The sequence below is a fragment of the Cotesia glomerata genome, linkage group LG9 (genome assembly GCF_020080835.1).
Source record: "Cotesia glomerata isolate CgM1 linkage group LG9, MPM_Cglom_v2.3, whole genome shotgun sequence".
Classification (NCBI taxonomy): domain Eukaryota; kingdom Metazoa; phylum Arthropoda; class Insecta; order Hymenoptera; family Braconidae; genus Cotesia; species Cotesia glomerata.
In genome coordinates this window covers 14,734,259-14,750,679 of record NC_058166.1, presented here as the reverse complement: position 1 = coordinate 14,750,679, position 16,421 = coordinate 14,734,259, and the positions used below count along the sequence as shown (strand labels likewise).

Below are 16,421 nucleotides of genomic sequence, written 5' to 3'. Positions count from 1 at the left end.
TTTTATAATTATATAATTTAAATTTTAAATTTTATATAAATTTATAATTTATATAATTTAGTTATAATTTTTCACCTTAGTAAATTGTTAATAACAAAACGAAAATTAACATTTTTTTAATTTTTTCAACGGGAATCTATTCTAAAACCTTTAAAAAATAGCTCCACGAAAAAAAAAAATTCTTAGATTAATAGTTTAACAATTATCGCACTTGCAATGTGTGTGTGCGTGTGCGTGTGTGTGTGTGTGTGTGTGTGTGTGTGTGTGTGTGTGTGTGTGTGTGTGTGTGCGTGTGTGTGTGAATTGCTTATAACTTTTGAACGATTGAACCGATCGGAATCTACCAAACGGCGTTCTAAAGAGTTCCCTCAAACTTAGATTTTCTATGAATTTGAATCGATTCGGACCGTTAGATTTTGAGAAATTTTGAGAAATCTAAAAAAAAATCGGAAAAAAATTTTTTTTGAAAGTGGTTTTTTTGGAATAACTTTTAAACGGCTTCATTGAACAACTCCAGGAACTAATCTGCCCTTGAGCTTGAAAAACCACGTCGATCACCACTAATCCGGTCAAAATCGGTTGATTCGTTCGAAAGATATTCTGAGCAAGGCCTCGTGACGTTGTCAAAATTATTTGGCAACGCAGGTAAGCTCAAAGATTCGTGGACTAGACTAGACAGACGAACGAACGAGACTCTTGTAAGGGGGGATAAGTTTTATGGCTCAAACAGGTCTTACGGCTGTACCTCCCTGCATGGGCCCCGCTGGTAACTGGTCGGATTGTCATTATATTACCGATCAGGCTAACGCAGTCGTTGAATGGGTTGATACAGTTAACTGAGTACGAGGACAGATTGACATTAAATTCAACTCAATTCACATCTGTCCTATGATAGCGTAAATGCTTGAGGGCAGGGTTTTTCCTTGCCGGCAAACTTGGCTGTGTATTTCCTATGTGAGGGTAGGATAGATATACGTGCGTGTATAGCTCTTTTAAGCCCAAGAAACGGCCTCTTCGGAGGTAGGCGAAAGCCTCGCCATATATTCTTCTCGTTCGAGAGATAGCGTGAACGAAAAAAAACTAAAAAAGTGTTTTTTCGGAATTACTCCGAAATTTTTTGTTCTATCAGTTTAAACTTGAAGATTCTTTATGAAGCTTAAGAAACTGCGTCAAATGCCACCAACCGCGTGAAAATCGGTTCATTCATTCAGAAGTTATTGCGATTTGAAAATTCAAAAAATAGTGTTTTATCAAAGAAATTAAATAACAAAGTAGTTATAAAACCTTTCTTAGAAAATAAGTTTAGGTTAAAGTTTAAATAAATAAATTAATATTTCAAGAATAAATTAAGTATCAAACAATTAATATTTAATAAGCAATAGTAAAATTTGTGTTAAAAGAGTAAATCAAAACAAGTTTATAGATGACAATTAATATTTTTAACAAATTAAAGTAATATTTTATAAATAAATATAAACTAATTTATAGAAATAATCAAAAATATTAAACGCTAAAATTAGAAAATTATATCATTTAAAAGAATGTTATTTTTTGTGAGGAATAAGTAAAAATTTTATTATTATACTTGAACACGTGTAAGTGCGAATACACGTGGTCAAGAGTATTGCACGCCTCACAACGTGAGGTTGTACTTTATACTCGACTCGTCAAGGTCAAGCAATTTTGTGATCTTTAAATGTCTCTATCACAACCATATTACACTTATACAATAATATAAGTAGATGTACACGGAGAAAACACTTAAATTAAACCATATTTTACTTTCTAAAATCATTTCATGTAGCTATTTTGAAAAAAAAAAAACGTTTTGAAAAAAATTTTACGTGGACGTCCGGATGTCACCCCATTTTGGATGTACCAATGATTACTCCCGAACAAATTGATTTTTCAAGACCGGACCTTTTTTATTAGTTTACGAATGTGATGAACTGGGTCCGTATTTCGTATCAGTACACGGAAAGAAAATTATAGGAACTATTCCTATACCATTATGGGAATGGTTCCCATAATGCTATAGGAATAATTCCTATACTATTATATAAACAATTCCTATATCGTTATGGGAACTAATCCCATAATATTATGGGAACTATTCCTATAATATTATGGGAATGGTTCCCATAATGCTATAGGAATCATTCCTATACTATTATAGGAATGGTTTCTATAATTTATGGGAACCATTTCCAAAATAGTATAGGAATGGCTCCCACAATATATAGGTTTAAATCTTACGCGGAAAAAAAAAATTGGGGCTGCCACATGATAAATTCCTGTGGAAGATACATGACTTTCATGTAACAGTAACATGATTTTCATGTGGCAGGCAATAATGGTTAAAACAACAATAATAATTTATATTATTAAGAGAATAAGAACAATTTTGTCTCCTGGATAGTCACATGATGAAATCGATTTTTTTAGTGAAATTTAAGATTTGACTTGAATTTATGCCTTTTCAAGGTTTCATATCATTCTCGTCGATAGTCAATTTATGATGATAGATATTTAGGTTACATTCGAAAATGCTCTATCTCTAAACATATAATTGAGAAATGATCTTGTATCTTGTGAACTATTGACATTTTTAAATATATAAGCTCATATTGATGTTACACTCATCGAGACCTTTCATTTGAGTACCCACATCAATTTTTCATATATTTTATATATTTATATATATTATATATATGTATACATGAAAAATATATCAAAAATGCATGTGGGTACTCAAATGAAAGCTTTTGATGAGTGTAACATCGGGATGAGCTTATATCTTCAAAAATGTCAATAGTTTACCAGATACAAGGTCATTTCTTCATTATGTATCTAGACACAGAGCATTTTCGAATGCAGCCTAAATTCTTATTATAATAAATTGACTATTGGTGAGAATGATATGAAACCTTGAAAAGGCACAACTCCAAGCAAAAACCCATTTTATCACATAAATACACTGGCCACAAAATTTTCCTTATTCTCTTAATAATATAGATTATTATTAATTAATTATTATTGTTGTTTTAACTATTATTGCCTACAACATGAAAATCATGTGGCTGCCCCAATTTTTTTTTTCCGTGTATATATTATAGGAATCATTTCGAACTCACTCCGCACGAAGATTGTATCTTTATTTTATTTTGAGAATGATTCCCAAAATGGTATAAGAATGATTCCTATTATGTTCTAGGAATCCTTCCTATACCATTATGGGAATAGTTCCCATAATGATATAGGAACCATTACTATATCATTATGGGAATATTTCCCATAATATTATGGGAATGGTTCCTATAATTGTATAGGAATCATTCCTATAATTATAGAAACCATTCCTATACCATTATGGGAACCATTCCCATCATTATAGGAAATTTTCCCATCATTATGGGAAATTATCCCATAATTCTGGGAAAATTTCCTATAATTATGGGAACAGTTCCCATAATTCATGGGAAAATTTCCTATAATTATGGGAACAGTTCCCATAATTCATGGGAATAGTTCCTATAATTACCTAGGAACTGTTCCCATAAAATTATGGGAATAGTTCCCATAATTTTCTTTCCGTGTAGACACTAATTATTGAAACAAAAACTTATAATTCTTGAAGAAAATAAAATTATTGCTCATGAAAATGGTTCTTGAATAAATAATTTGATTGTACCGATTGAAGATAATATACTTTTAAATAGAGTGACATTAGTAGTTACCAATCGAAGATACAGATTTCTCGATTCAAGATGACGAAATTAAAAACCAGAAATTACTTAAGCAAGAGAACAGTTATCTTCGAAATAATTTTCTTGAAAAGATTATATCTCTTAAATGAACTTTTCTATCAGAATACATCACGAAGATATGATATATATTTTCTGTTATATAAAAAGAATTGATTTTTATTCTTAAATTTAAGACATGCCGACAAGACATATCCCATATTATGTGATTTTTATTTCAACTGAACGGGTTCAAATTTTTTTGGTCTCTTTTCAGTTAAATTTTTTTCGAGTCGTCACGCTCGCGATCGCGGACAAATCGATCCCTTTTGGCGTCAGATTTCGCTCCACCTCCTTCACTCATGTTCGCATTCATACGAGGTTTCTTCATGTGCTGGATTGCGTTAAAAAGTGAAATGTAATAAAAAGAAATGAAATGAAGAATACGTTAAATACGTAGTTTGAAGTTCTTTGCGGTATGATTACGGCTAGGAAGCAAACGACTAAGTAGTCAATCTATTTTTGAGTTAAAAAAATAAATAGTAATTACTAAGGTATGGGAATAACAAAAATTGTATAAAAATTTTAATTAAAGTCAAGTAAATAAATTAATAATAAAATTTATGAAGAAGAGTTACGTTTTTTTAATTATCATTATTAAAAATTATTCAGATTTATTTTAAAAATATTAAATTATTACAATTTTAATAGCGAAAAAAAATTTTTTTAATTTGATAATACAAAACATACTACCAAGAAAGATCAGAGATACCGCGGAAGAAAAAAATAGCGGACGCTTATGGATATGGTAGACGAGACATTTTTTTTATTGTGACTCGGGATTATGTCTAATGTCATTTGAGGTGCAGTGAGGTTTAATTAATATCATATTTTATTTTTAAAAAAATTTAATTTTAATACAGACTAGGGTGAAACTAATCCTACAAAAAAATCTTGGCTAATAATTTTTTTATCTAAATAATTTAATTTGTATTAAAGCAACAGATGGTATATTTTCTACATAGAAAAAAAAATTTACTTAAATCAAGTAACTAATTTTGAACAAATTCATCTTTTTGATTTGAGTAGAAAAATTTTTAATATGTACTACACAGAAAAAAAAATTTCTTGACTGGAGAACAAAATTCTTGGCTCAAGAAAATTTTCGGGTGCCTGAAGGAAAACCGAAGTTGTGTTAGGCGAAGTAAAAATTTTTGTTGAAATTCTATTCTTGGTGGAAGTAATTTTTTCTTAATTCAAATTATCATAAATACTTGACATAATAAATTTTTATATTTGATTAGGATTTTCAGATACTTTAGGGAAGCAACGCCACCTACTTCAGCTGAGAAAAAAATTTTCTCACCTTGAGAAAATTTTTCTCTTGAATATTTGATACCCATTTTATATTATTTTAGCGTGCAATTATACATATTGAATTAAAAAAAATGATTTTATATTATTTGATCTTCCCATTTGACATGTTAATTAATAAAAATATTAATGAAAATTTACTTTTATCTTAATATTTAATTTTTTGGAGCAAGAGAAATTTTCTCAAGACAAGAAAATTTACTTCTATCAAGAACTAAATTTTTTGGAGCAAGAGGCTGAATTTTCTCAAAACAACAAGACTTTCTTGACAAATAAATTTTCTTGGATCAAGATACGTATTTTTTAAAGTAAGAGAATTAATTTTGTTGGAATAAGTGAAATTTATTGTAAAAAAAAAATTTTTTTTTCGCTCAAGAAAATAATTAGAAAAAAAAATATTTTCTTGGCTCAAGTGAACCTTTTTTTCTGTGTAAAAAATTTTTCTTAATTCAAGAATTTTTCTCTTGATGAAAAATAATTTTTTTGAAATACATAAAAAAAATTGACTAATATTTTTTAGTAATATTTATTCCTTGAATACAAAAGTTTAAATTTATTAAAGTTCTTGTAATACCTTTTTTGTTTGATCCTAAAATTAGATGCACTTATCCCGTAAGAATTTCAGCGGAACATTATTATTGTTATTAGAGCATCGTAGCATCTTTATAAACTGTTAGGAAACAAGAATAGACCTAGATGAAAATAAAAGAGCGTGTAAAGTGAAACAGAGCTTAAGATAGCTAAAACTTATTCTTATTCTTTTATCATTATAATTATATATAAAATAAAATTTACGGTACAAAGCAACACACTACAGTAGGTGACTGACAAACGTCGCTAATGACACTGGGGATAACTACCTATAATAATAACAACTGTCTCTCCAAGTTGTAATTTATAATTCCCAGAAAATTATTGAATTATATCCGAGATAATTATTTAATGTTTCGCGTGAAGCGCACGCAAACTTCACCATGACAACTTTCGAATGATTTATTATCAATTAAAGCTATTTTTTCATCTAATTTGTTATTTTCATCGCTTTTATTTTTTATTCTAATTATGAATATCTTGACCTTTAAATTTTGAATATTTAATCAAATATATATATATGCGGCCTGTAATCCTTTATTGTTCAAATACTTTGTGAAATTTAAATAAAAACTCAATAAGTAATTATTTAATTTTAAATTATTTAATTACAAAAATAACTCGAGTAATTTGACGGAAAATGCAACAAAATAAAATAAATGAGTACGTAGGATTCGCATTCCACGAAGTAGATTAGCAGAACGGAATGTCTTTCTCCAGCTTTTGCAGACATAATCTCTTAGATTATTCGTAAAGTTATTCACAGATTTTCAAGTATTTGATGCTTTTTTTCACATTTTGGTTACAGTAAAAATCGTTCAAATATTTTTAAAAATAAATTAAAGACTTCAAGGTTATCATTTGATAAATAAATTACGCTCTCTTTTAAAAATTTTAAATCCAATCATTTGAATTCTAAATAGAAAAATTTTCTCATGGTTTATTGAGTATTTTTTTTAAATTATATATAATTATAATTTTACAAATGTATGAAAAAAATTTTGAAAAATTGATAAATTTCCGCGAGTATTTTTCTTCGTTGTTATCAATTAAAAAAAAAAATTTTGTATACATTTATATATGTATAATCGAGTAAATGCAGTCACTAGGTGACTGCCATGACTTGTGAACTATAAATAAATAAAATTTTACTTTGTAAATAATGAATTTTGTTGAATTGCACTGTAATTTCTTAACTATTGACGTTTTTAAAGATATAAGCTCATCCCGATGTTAGACTCATCAAGAGCTTTCATTTGAGTACCCACATGCATTTTGATATATTTTTTATATATACATATATATAATATATGAAAAATTGATCTAAGTACTCAAATGAAAGGTCTCGATGAGTGTAACATTAGAATGAGCTTATATCTTTAAAAATGTTAATAATTAAGAAATTATATTATATTTTGTCAACTTATGATATTTTTAAAGATATAAACTCATCCCGATGTTACACTCATCGAGACCTTTTATTTAAGTACCCACATGGTAATTTTTATATATTTTATATATATGGTATTTGTGAAATATATAAATATATAAAATATGTGAAAAATTGATGTGGGTACTTAAATGAAAGGTCTTGATGAGTGTAACATCGGGATGAGCTTATATCTTTAAAAATATCAATAGTTCTCAAGATACAAGGTCATTTCTTAATTATGTATCTAGAGATAGAGCATTTTTGAATGCAGTCTAAATAATTATCATCATAAATTGACTATTGGTGAGAATGATAAGAATCTTTCTAATAATTAAAGATCTTTCCAATGATACTATATTTAACCATTAAAACCTTTTTATTATATAAATATACTGATGACAAAATTTCGCTTATTCTCTTAATAATATAGATTTAAAAAAATTAAAATTATTAATAGACTTATATTTTTATAAATTTTTATTGAATTTTAAAAAGAGAATAAAAATTTATAAAATATTTTATAATTAAATTGTAAAACTAATTTTTTTTCATAAATGAATTCTCGCTCAATGATCTTCCGATATATCAGAAGAAAAAATTTTTGTTGAATATTAGTTAAGTAAAAATTAATTTTTTAAAACTACAATATTTTTTTCACTTATTAATATCATTTACATGCGTATTAATGTTATGATAAAAATAAAGACTCAAAAATGTAAATTTCAATTGCGATAACTATAAAAATAAAGGATGATAGTGCATATGTAGTGTAATTATATTCCGAGTTGGATATAATATGTAAATTAACAATAAATATATTAGTAATTTTCAGCATGTTTGCGAACCTTGAAAGAGCAACAACGTCAAGGCCAAATAAAACTTGTACAATACAATAATCTCGAGTTGGTTTTTTCAGTAAGTCCGTACTTAACTGTGCGCTGTGAAATGTGTAATGTACGATGGTAAAATAGTTAGACTCTCTTTAAATTCGCAGGCAACGTGCACTGTCATTGCACATTTTACACTGCACATCTAAAGATCTCAGGAATGTAAATAAGAAGTCACAAATAAGAAAAGTGTGCAAAGAAGTAAACACACGCGTACTCTTAAACTTCTTTTCAAACGCTTTATTATTATCTTCACTAATTCTTATCTTTTATTATTTTATTTTTTCACTTCTATTCCTATCCCCGAGTAATACATTCTTCCGACGTTAATTTCTTAATAAATTCTTTGGGTGTTTAATTAATATGGGGATTTTAACTGATATTTACGCCGAATTTACATCATTTATTAAAATTAATATTCTTGGATTCTGTAAAATAATAAAATACTGATCATTACAATTTATGTTATTTACTAAGGTCATTTTATTTTATTGCGCTTAATTCCTTTATTTTTAAGAAGAAATCTTTATCTGTGTATTGTAATTTTTATATAATTATTATTTTGTTGTAAACTTTATTAAGAAATAAATAAATGTGCAAAATAATATTTTGAAATTCATCATGAAATTCAGCTGGAATTCACCGTGAAATTCATGATGAATTTAGAAATAGTATTTTGCATTTTGTGTTCTTTTACTCCAATAAATTTATCCAGATAGAAGTTTAAGAATCGTAAATTATGAGTCAGTATAAATTAAACTAAAAATTCCTATATAATTGACTGCGAATATTTTTTTATAGATTAAAAAAAAAATTAGTTTTATAAACAATTTGTTTCCAATTCATCATGAAATTCAGCTGGAATTCGCCGTGAAATTCATTATGAAATTCATATTTGTTTCACAATCTGAAGTTCATTCGGAAATTCACCATGAACTAAAATTTTTTTTGTACGGGCAGATGTGATGAAAGAAGAAATGTATAGCTGGTTCGATTCACCATTTTTTGGTGTTTTCTGTTTTCATTCGCCTATTTTAATAATCCGAGATCAAGAATTGATAAGATCAGTATCTTCCAGAACACGGAAAAAAAGATGATTTAAAAATTGCATCACTAATGATGTAAAAATCTGATTGTACGAGTGGCGTTAGTTTTGGTTTGAGGTGATACAAATATTGTATCACCGTGATGTAGATTCCACATCACAGTGAAGTAAATTATAAGTGCGCTACACGCATGCGCCTGAATATTGTATAGATTATATTTGTTGTTGATGTTTTGTGTCGTATGCATTTTTTTATTTATTAAGAATTTGTTATAAAAAAAAAAACGTGAAAATAACATGGCTGATGACTTTGTATGTTCAATGCTAAAAGAATATTGTCTTGAAAAATTTATTTCAAGGTTTGAGGGTATGAATATTACCGTTAAGTTAGTCCCATTTAAAATACATTAGATACAAAAATTGTATCACCGGGTGGCGTAAATTTAGTATCACTTCTGTTGACTTCACAGGTGATACAATTTTTGTATCACCTGATGAGATTTTAAGGCCACTTTTTTTTCCGTGAATATGTGGCTCTTTTATAAATCAGGGAATGTCAAGAAATCTGAAAGGATCAGAAATGATCAGAAAGGATCCCCAGGACCGTTATCCTGCCATCTTCTTACTTTAGAGGGAAATCAACGGCAATACTTGAGAAAAAAATTAGCCCCAATATTTTCGGAAGAAAATTAGAAAAACGGTTGACCCTGAAGGCCATCCCTGCAACTTCCCGCTAATTCCATACTTAGGCGCTTAAAATTGCACCAATGACGTTTTTAAGCTCTTCGAGAAAAAATTATGTGAACTTTCTACATTTAAGGAGTACTTTGCATGTATCAATTTTAAACATTTTATTCGAATTTAACGATATCTTATAACTATATACTTATTAATTATTGTTGAATTTTTAATATTCATTAATTTATCTATTAGATTTTATATTGTGAAAAGTAAACAAAATTTATATAGACTATTTAAAAAAATATTACAGGTAGACTTTTGAATATTTTTTAGTATATAAATATTCGTAAAAGTTACTTTTTCTCTATCGATACACAGTATCAAATAGAATAAATAATATAGACAATGATCGCAACATTTCATCACTAAGGTAAAAGCCCCAATATATGATCATGTACCAGTATATGATCACTCCGTGTATTTGTATACCTATATTTGTGAATATAGATATACAAATACATGGAGTGATCATATACTGGTACGTGATCATCTATTGGGGCTTTTACCTTATATAAACTTAGCTTATAAGAATAATGAGATTTGTAACGACATATCGTTTGAACAGCGTAGGGGGTTAGGTATCGATCTAGCACGCGCGCGACTCGGGTTCAAATCTTAGTTACGGCAATTGCGATTTTCACTTTCTCTCTTTAAACCGACAATATTAGGTCTAACTAAAATAATAAACACTCGAAATCAGCATCGGTGCTTCATGAGACTCTGAATTGTTTTTCATAATTTACTTTTACTATTATTATTATTATTATTATTAATATTATTTTTGTTGTGTTCTTATTATTGTTATCATTATAATAGCGTATAGAGATAAAAAATCATTCATTTGTGCGAGTTCAAAAAAAAGAGCTCTTTAAGAGCTCGTTTTGATGAGTTCTTAAAGTCTACAATAAGCGGCGCATTCGACCTCTTCAGAAGGTCTTAAAGACGTCTTTTAGACGTAGACTCTGACGTCCAAATCAGAAATCTGAGCTCATTCGGAATAACTTAATACGTCATTTTGCTATCTGGGAAGTCGGATGACAACCTACGATGTGTATTAGCTGATATTTCCGCTATTTATTAAGTTATATTGTTGCTTAATACGAAAAAATACTCATAAATATATGTATAAATTAACCTGATAGTTTCAATAAATAATATTAATTTTTTATACCTTAAAAAAATTATTGAAAATCAGCATGAAAACGGCCTTCTACATGTATTTCTCCCCTTAACCCTTCAGCGATCTCGCAAAACGATTTACTATCATTACTCGCGCGATGAGAAAAACTCTCACGCCTTATGTGGAAGCGCACGCATGCTTATAGTCCCTTTAATTTAAAAAATCTTAAATAAAATAAATTTCTTAAAACAAAAAATAAATTGACTTATTTAAAAATAATACATCCAAACACAAATGCACTCTTACGGGAACCTCCGAACTGTACCGATCAGACCCGATTTTTTAAATTCTGACCCCCCTACTTTACCATTGCGATGAGAAAATATCTTACAGAGTTAATAATAGTATATTGTGCCACAAGGGACGAAAGTACTACATTCTGTCCCGCGTGTGTGATTGCCACCCGAGCCGAAGGCGAGGGTGGCAAACACGCGGGTGAGGATGTAGTACTTTCGTCCCGTGTCACACATACTATTTTTTCTCCTGCCAAGCCGAAAGTTCGCGAATCTTTTAATGCAATAGCATCGTAGGTAATCATGGAAGGGGTCCAGGGGAGCCCCCCCCCCCAGTCAAGAAAAAATACAATTTAAAATTACTATTTAAGTAAAGATATTAAAAAAAATAATTAGTGTTATGAAAACAACAGAATAATTTTTATTATAACTTTAAATAATCATTTTGATAAATATTAATAGTAATTATAAGCATTCATTTAATAATAATTATGGATAATCTTAATGATAATATTAGATGATAATTTTAATATAAGAATAATTTTAGTGACTTAATTTAAAATAATCATAACTAATAATTTAAAATTATTATTTAAGTAAAGATATTAAAAAAATTAATTTTGTGTTATAACTTCAAATATTCATATTGATAAATATTAATAGTAATTATAAGTATTCACTTCATAATAATTATGGATAATCTTAATAATAATATTAGATGATAATTTTAATATAAGAATAATTCTAGTGACTTGGTAATTTAACATATTTTATGTAAATCAACCTTTTTTTGGTACAATATGATAATTTTTGAAATTTTCAAACAAAAAATAAATTTTTTTGCCCTCCGGGCGGAAAGTGGCAACTTTCGTCCCGCTGCGCTAAACAAAGTTGCCGCTTTCCGCCTTCGTCGGACAAAAAAATAGTATACACTCCACGGGAAGTAAATAAGAAAGCCTCAGATCACATGTTTGTTGACCTCGGCTTCGCCTCGGACAACAATTACATGTGATCTGAGACATTTCTTACTTTACTTCCCTAGGTGTGTAATATACTATTATTTTTTTATAGTATAGAACAATTAAAATAATAATATTGCAATCTGAAATAATATTAATGTTTTGACAGATAGAAAAAAAATCACATAGTCATTCCATTTGAAATTTGAAAGAAAATTTGAGTTATTGATGAGCGTGAGAGAAAATCTCATAGCGAGAGTGCTGAAGGGTTAATTGCTAATTTATTAATTACAATAAAAACAATGTATTTGTTTTTTCATTTAATAGGTATGGACTTTGCCAAGCTATTAATTAAATTTGGATTGATATCTTTTTTAAAAAGTCATCGAGTTAAACTTCCTGATGAAACAACTAATCCAATAAAATTTAGTATATATACGAAGTATGGTTACAACTAGTGAAAATGGTCTTTGGTTAAACATTCACCGTGATATTTAATAAATACCATCTTCAAATTTATTTATACGTACATATTTGTTTATAATAAAAAATTTGAAAAAAAAAACACTACTAATATTCATATCTAATAATATTAATTTATCGAATATAAAAGTACTTATTTAGTTTAGATATAATAATTATGTACACGATTTTTCTATCATTATTAGATATGGTATGGTATGGTATATATGGTATTTGTGAAATATATAAATTGTGTAAAATTCAAATTTCAAGAAGAAAAGTCATGCTTAATCTTTAGTTACGTAAAAAATTACATTTTATTTCAACTGACGGAAATTATCCATTACTACGCAATTGATATTGATTCCACAGAAATTCAAAGTCTTATTTAAACTTTTTCATTAAAAAATTTTTATTCTTCAAATTTGCTCTAAATTTTTAAAACCAGTATTTTAATATTCAAACTATAGACGCATATTTTCGTGGATTGCGGTCAGCTAGTCAGATCGACAACATTCCGAATTATTAAAACTCTAGAAAATTTAAAATTCCGCTACAATCAAAGTTTATAAATTACATTAGCTTAATTAGAATACCAGCCGAAAAACAATTTTGTAAATTATAAAACATCGGGTTATCGAATAAAAGTAAGTATAAATCTTATATTCCTCAAGAGTTAAAATTAATTTGATTTCGAAAAAGGGTTGTTCCGAAGTATATTTATCCGAATAAGTACTCATCTATCCGAATAATGATTCGGCCGAAAATTACTCATCCAAAAAATTGGAAATTTTTCTTAGATGGTCCACCTTTACAATCATGAAATTTGAGTGTTTTCCATACATGCTTGTAAATTAAAATAAAATGAATTAAAATAATTAATTTAAAAAACTTTCTAATCTAAATATAAAATTATTGACATTTTTCGGCTAAATGAGTGTTCGTCTGTTCATTCATTTTGGCGTATAAATTTTCGTTGTTATGTTTTTTAATTTATTGAGACTTAGTGACTTTGAAAGATTCTATTAATATAGCTTTAGTTTTTTCTTTGTTTAAGATTATATTTTTCGGAATTTTAATATTTGTAAAATTAATTATTTTAAATTACATTTAATATTTACTTTCTAAGTTCTAGTAATTTATTAATTCGGAATGTTGTTAGTCTGACTAGTTGACTGCAACCCATTTTCGTGGATAATTATTGAACCAATCCATGAAAAATATATAACGTTTAACCTGTAATGTACTTAAGTCAGTCATGTTTAGGTTATAACCTAAAAACGTCAAAATAAACACGATATGTAAATACAAAACATTAAACATTATTTATTTAATTTTTACTCGAAATAATTTTTTTTCTGGTAAATATTTTAAATTATTTTTATTTATAAATATTAAAAAATGTAATAGCTTACAAGACTAAATGTGTATTTATTTATAATTTATTATTAAATTTAATGAGATTGAAATTAGCAAAAATCTAAAAATTCTTGAAATTTTTATAAAAAATCAAGTATTGTAAAAAACAATATTTTTTTAAATTTGCACTTATAATTTTTTAAAATTTCTACATGTAGAATTTTTTTCATTATAATTTAATTGTTGTAAAAATTTTAAAAATTTTTAGATGTCTATTAAATTAAGTATCATTTAAATTTATACAATTAAATTAACTCAAATAATTTTATTTGTTGCAGGTCAGTTAAAAAAATGAACAATTTATTAATTATATCAACTGGAATCTGTCTGTTCGCACAAACAGTTCCGGTATTAATAAAGTCCATAATATCATGGATGTATGCAGAAAGTCCAAGCGAAGCGGCAATTAAAAATGAAATGCAACAATTAGAGCAAGAAATGGCAAGCATATCGATGGTCGACGAGTTTGCGAAATACACCAGAGTTCAACGCCGGCACACATTATTAAAAAAAAATTACGCCGATGGTATGACGGCCCGCGTGTCTACAAGAAACAAAATTCAAATATTTTTAATTTATTTCGCAAAATTATTTAATGGAATTGCGGTGGCAGTTTTGCTTTATTTCTGGAGAAATGAGCCAGTTATTGTTTTACCTAAAGGTACACTGTGGCCAATTAATAGTATTTTAAGCTGGCCAGGAATTTACAATGATTCTATTTCATTATTTATGTGGATGGGTATCACCACTTTTGTAATGTCTAAATCGCTTGTTTCATAAATTATTAAAATAAAATTAGCAGACATTTGACCATTTTTAGGATTTATTTCAATATTACCAAAATTAACCGACATTTTTAATTTTTTGAGTTATTTTTAACTATTGAATTAGAACTTAATATTTTTTTAAAATTGCACTTTGTCGTAATAATTTTTTCAATAAAAAAAATTCTAAAAATTTTTAGATGTCGGCTAACTTAATTTTCATTTTTTTTTCATCAAAAATATTGTTACAAAAAAATAAAAATTCCACATTTACAAAAGTGCAATTTTTTATAAATATTTTTTTTGGTTTTAATGAAAAAAATTAAAAACATTTTTAAATGTCCGTTGATTTTAGGATCATTTATAAATTTATCATAAGTCTTAAAACTATTGATTCTAAAAAAAAAATTAAATTAGCAGACATCTGACAATTTTTATTATAAAAAAGAAATATTTATAAAAAATTTGCACTTGTAATTTTTTTTAATTTTTAAGTGTAGAATTTTTTGATTCAAATTTTTTCATAAAAATTTAGTTATTACAAAAATCCAAAAAATTGATAGATGAATGCATTTATGATAATTTTTTAATTAAAAAAAAATTAATACTGTGGTTTCATTTTGATACTTAAACTTAAAGTTAATTTAATTATATTTTTCTGGTTCACTTGTTTAAATTTAACTTGTTTGTTAAAAACACTCGCAAGTGATTGTTATAAACAAGTAAATAAAGTGATTGTAAACATTGTAATGTTGTGGAAAACTTGCAGCAGACTTGAATAAATAATTTAAACGACACTAAAAACCGTCGCCGTTGTAAATTCTCGTGTCTTGTATACTGACCGATAATCTTTCCTTTCATCTCACCGTACTTTAGTTTCTGGTTAACTGCTTCTGGAACATATCCAATCATATATACACACAAATATGCTGGTGTATATCTCAATGTTAATGAAGAATCGAAAAAAAATTTTCCCTAAATTTAACAAATTTTTTTTTATTTTTTTCTGTTATAAGAAAAATATTTTTCTCTTATATTCTTAATTATTTAAAAAAATTTTTTCATCTTACAATAAATTAGAATTTATTTAAATCACTATAAAAAATATTTTTTTAGAAATTAAAATGTCAACATAAAAGTGATAATTTTGGGGACATAATTTTATAAATTTTTTATTTATTATAAATAAAAATTTTGAAATGAAAATATAACCAAATACTCAGAAAAAATATTTTTTTTCTACTGAAAATAATAAATTTCGAGCGTTTTGACGGGAAGGTACCATTCAAAAACCAGCAGGAAATTATACTGATAGTATAATTGTACATTACTCTTGGAATTATCATTTATACTTATGTTCAAGTGTTAAAGATTAAAATTACTTCTTCTGTAAGTATCTTCATCCTTGCTATCTATTTTCTTCACTAAAATTAAAAAAAAAAAAAATAATACTTATAACAGATTATGAAATTTCTTACCTTAATTATAAAATAAAATAATAAACTTAGAGTTCACGAGACTAGAAAATATATTGGATGCGCCAATCTGGCGCCAATCCATGTTATGCCTTGTCCACATATGTACACAAATA

The 16,421-nt window shown here is 27.1% G+C and overlaps 1 protein-coding gene across 2 annotated transcripts in view; it reads left to right on the top strand.

Moving 5' to 3' along the window:
- The window catches only part of LOC123271303 (protein GET1-like), a 73,825-nt gene extending 58,948 nt beyond the window's left edge, over positions 1-14,877 (top strand). The window contains exons 1-2 of one of the 2 annotated variants that reach the window (XM_044737592.1): positions 13,930-13,948; positions 14,345-14,877. In XM_044737592.1, coding sequence (XP_044593527.1) covers positions 13,947-13,948; positions 14,345-14,846 — 504 coding nt within the window. In that variant the 5' untranslated portion in view covers positions 13,930-13,946 and the 3' untranslated portion in view covers positions 14,847-14,877. Of the gene's footprint in view, positions 1-13,929; positions 13,949-14,344 lie in introns of those variants that run through there. The other variant, XM_044737593.1, reaches the window with a different exon arrangement.
- Positions 14,878-16,421: the final 1,544 nt, after the last annotated feature.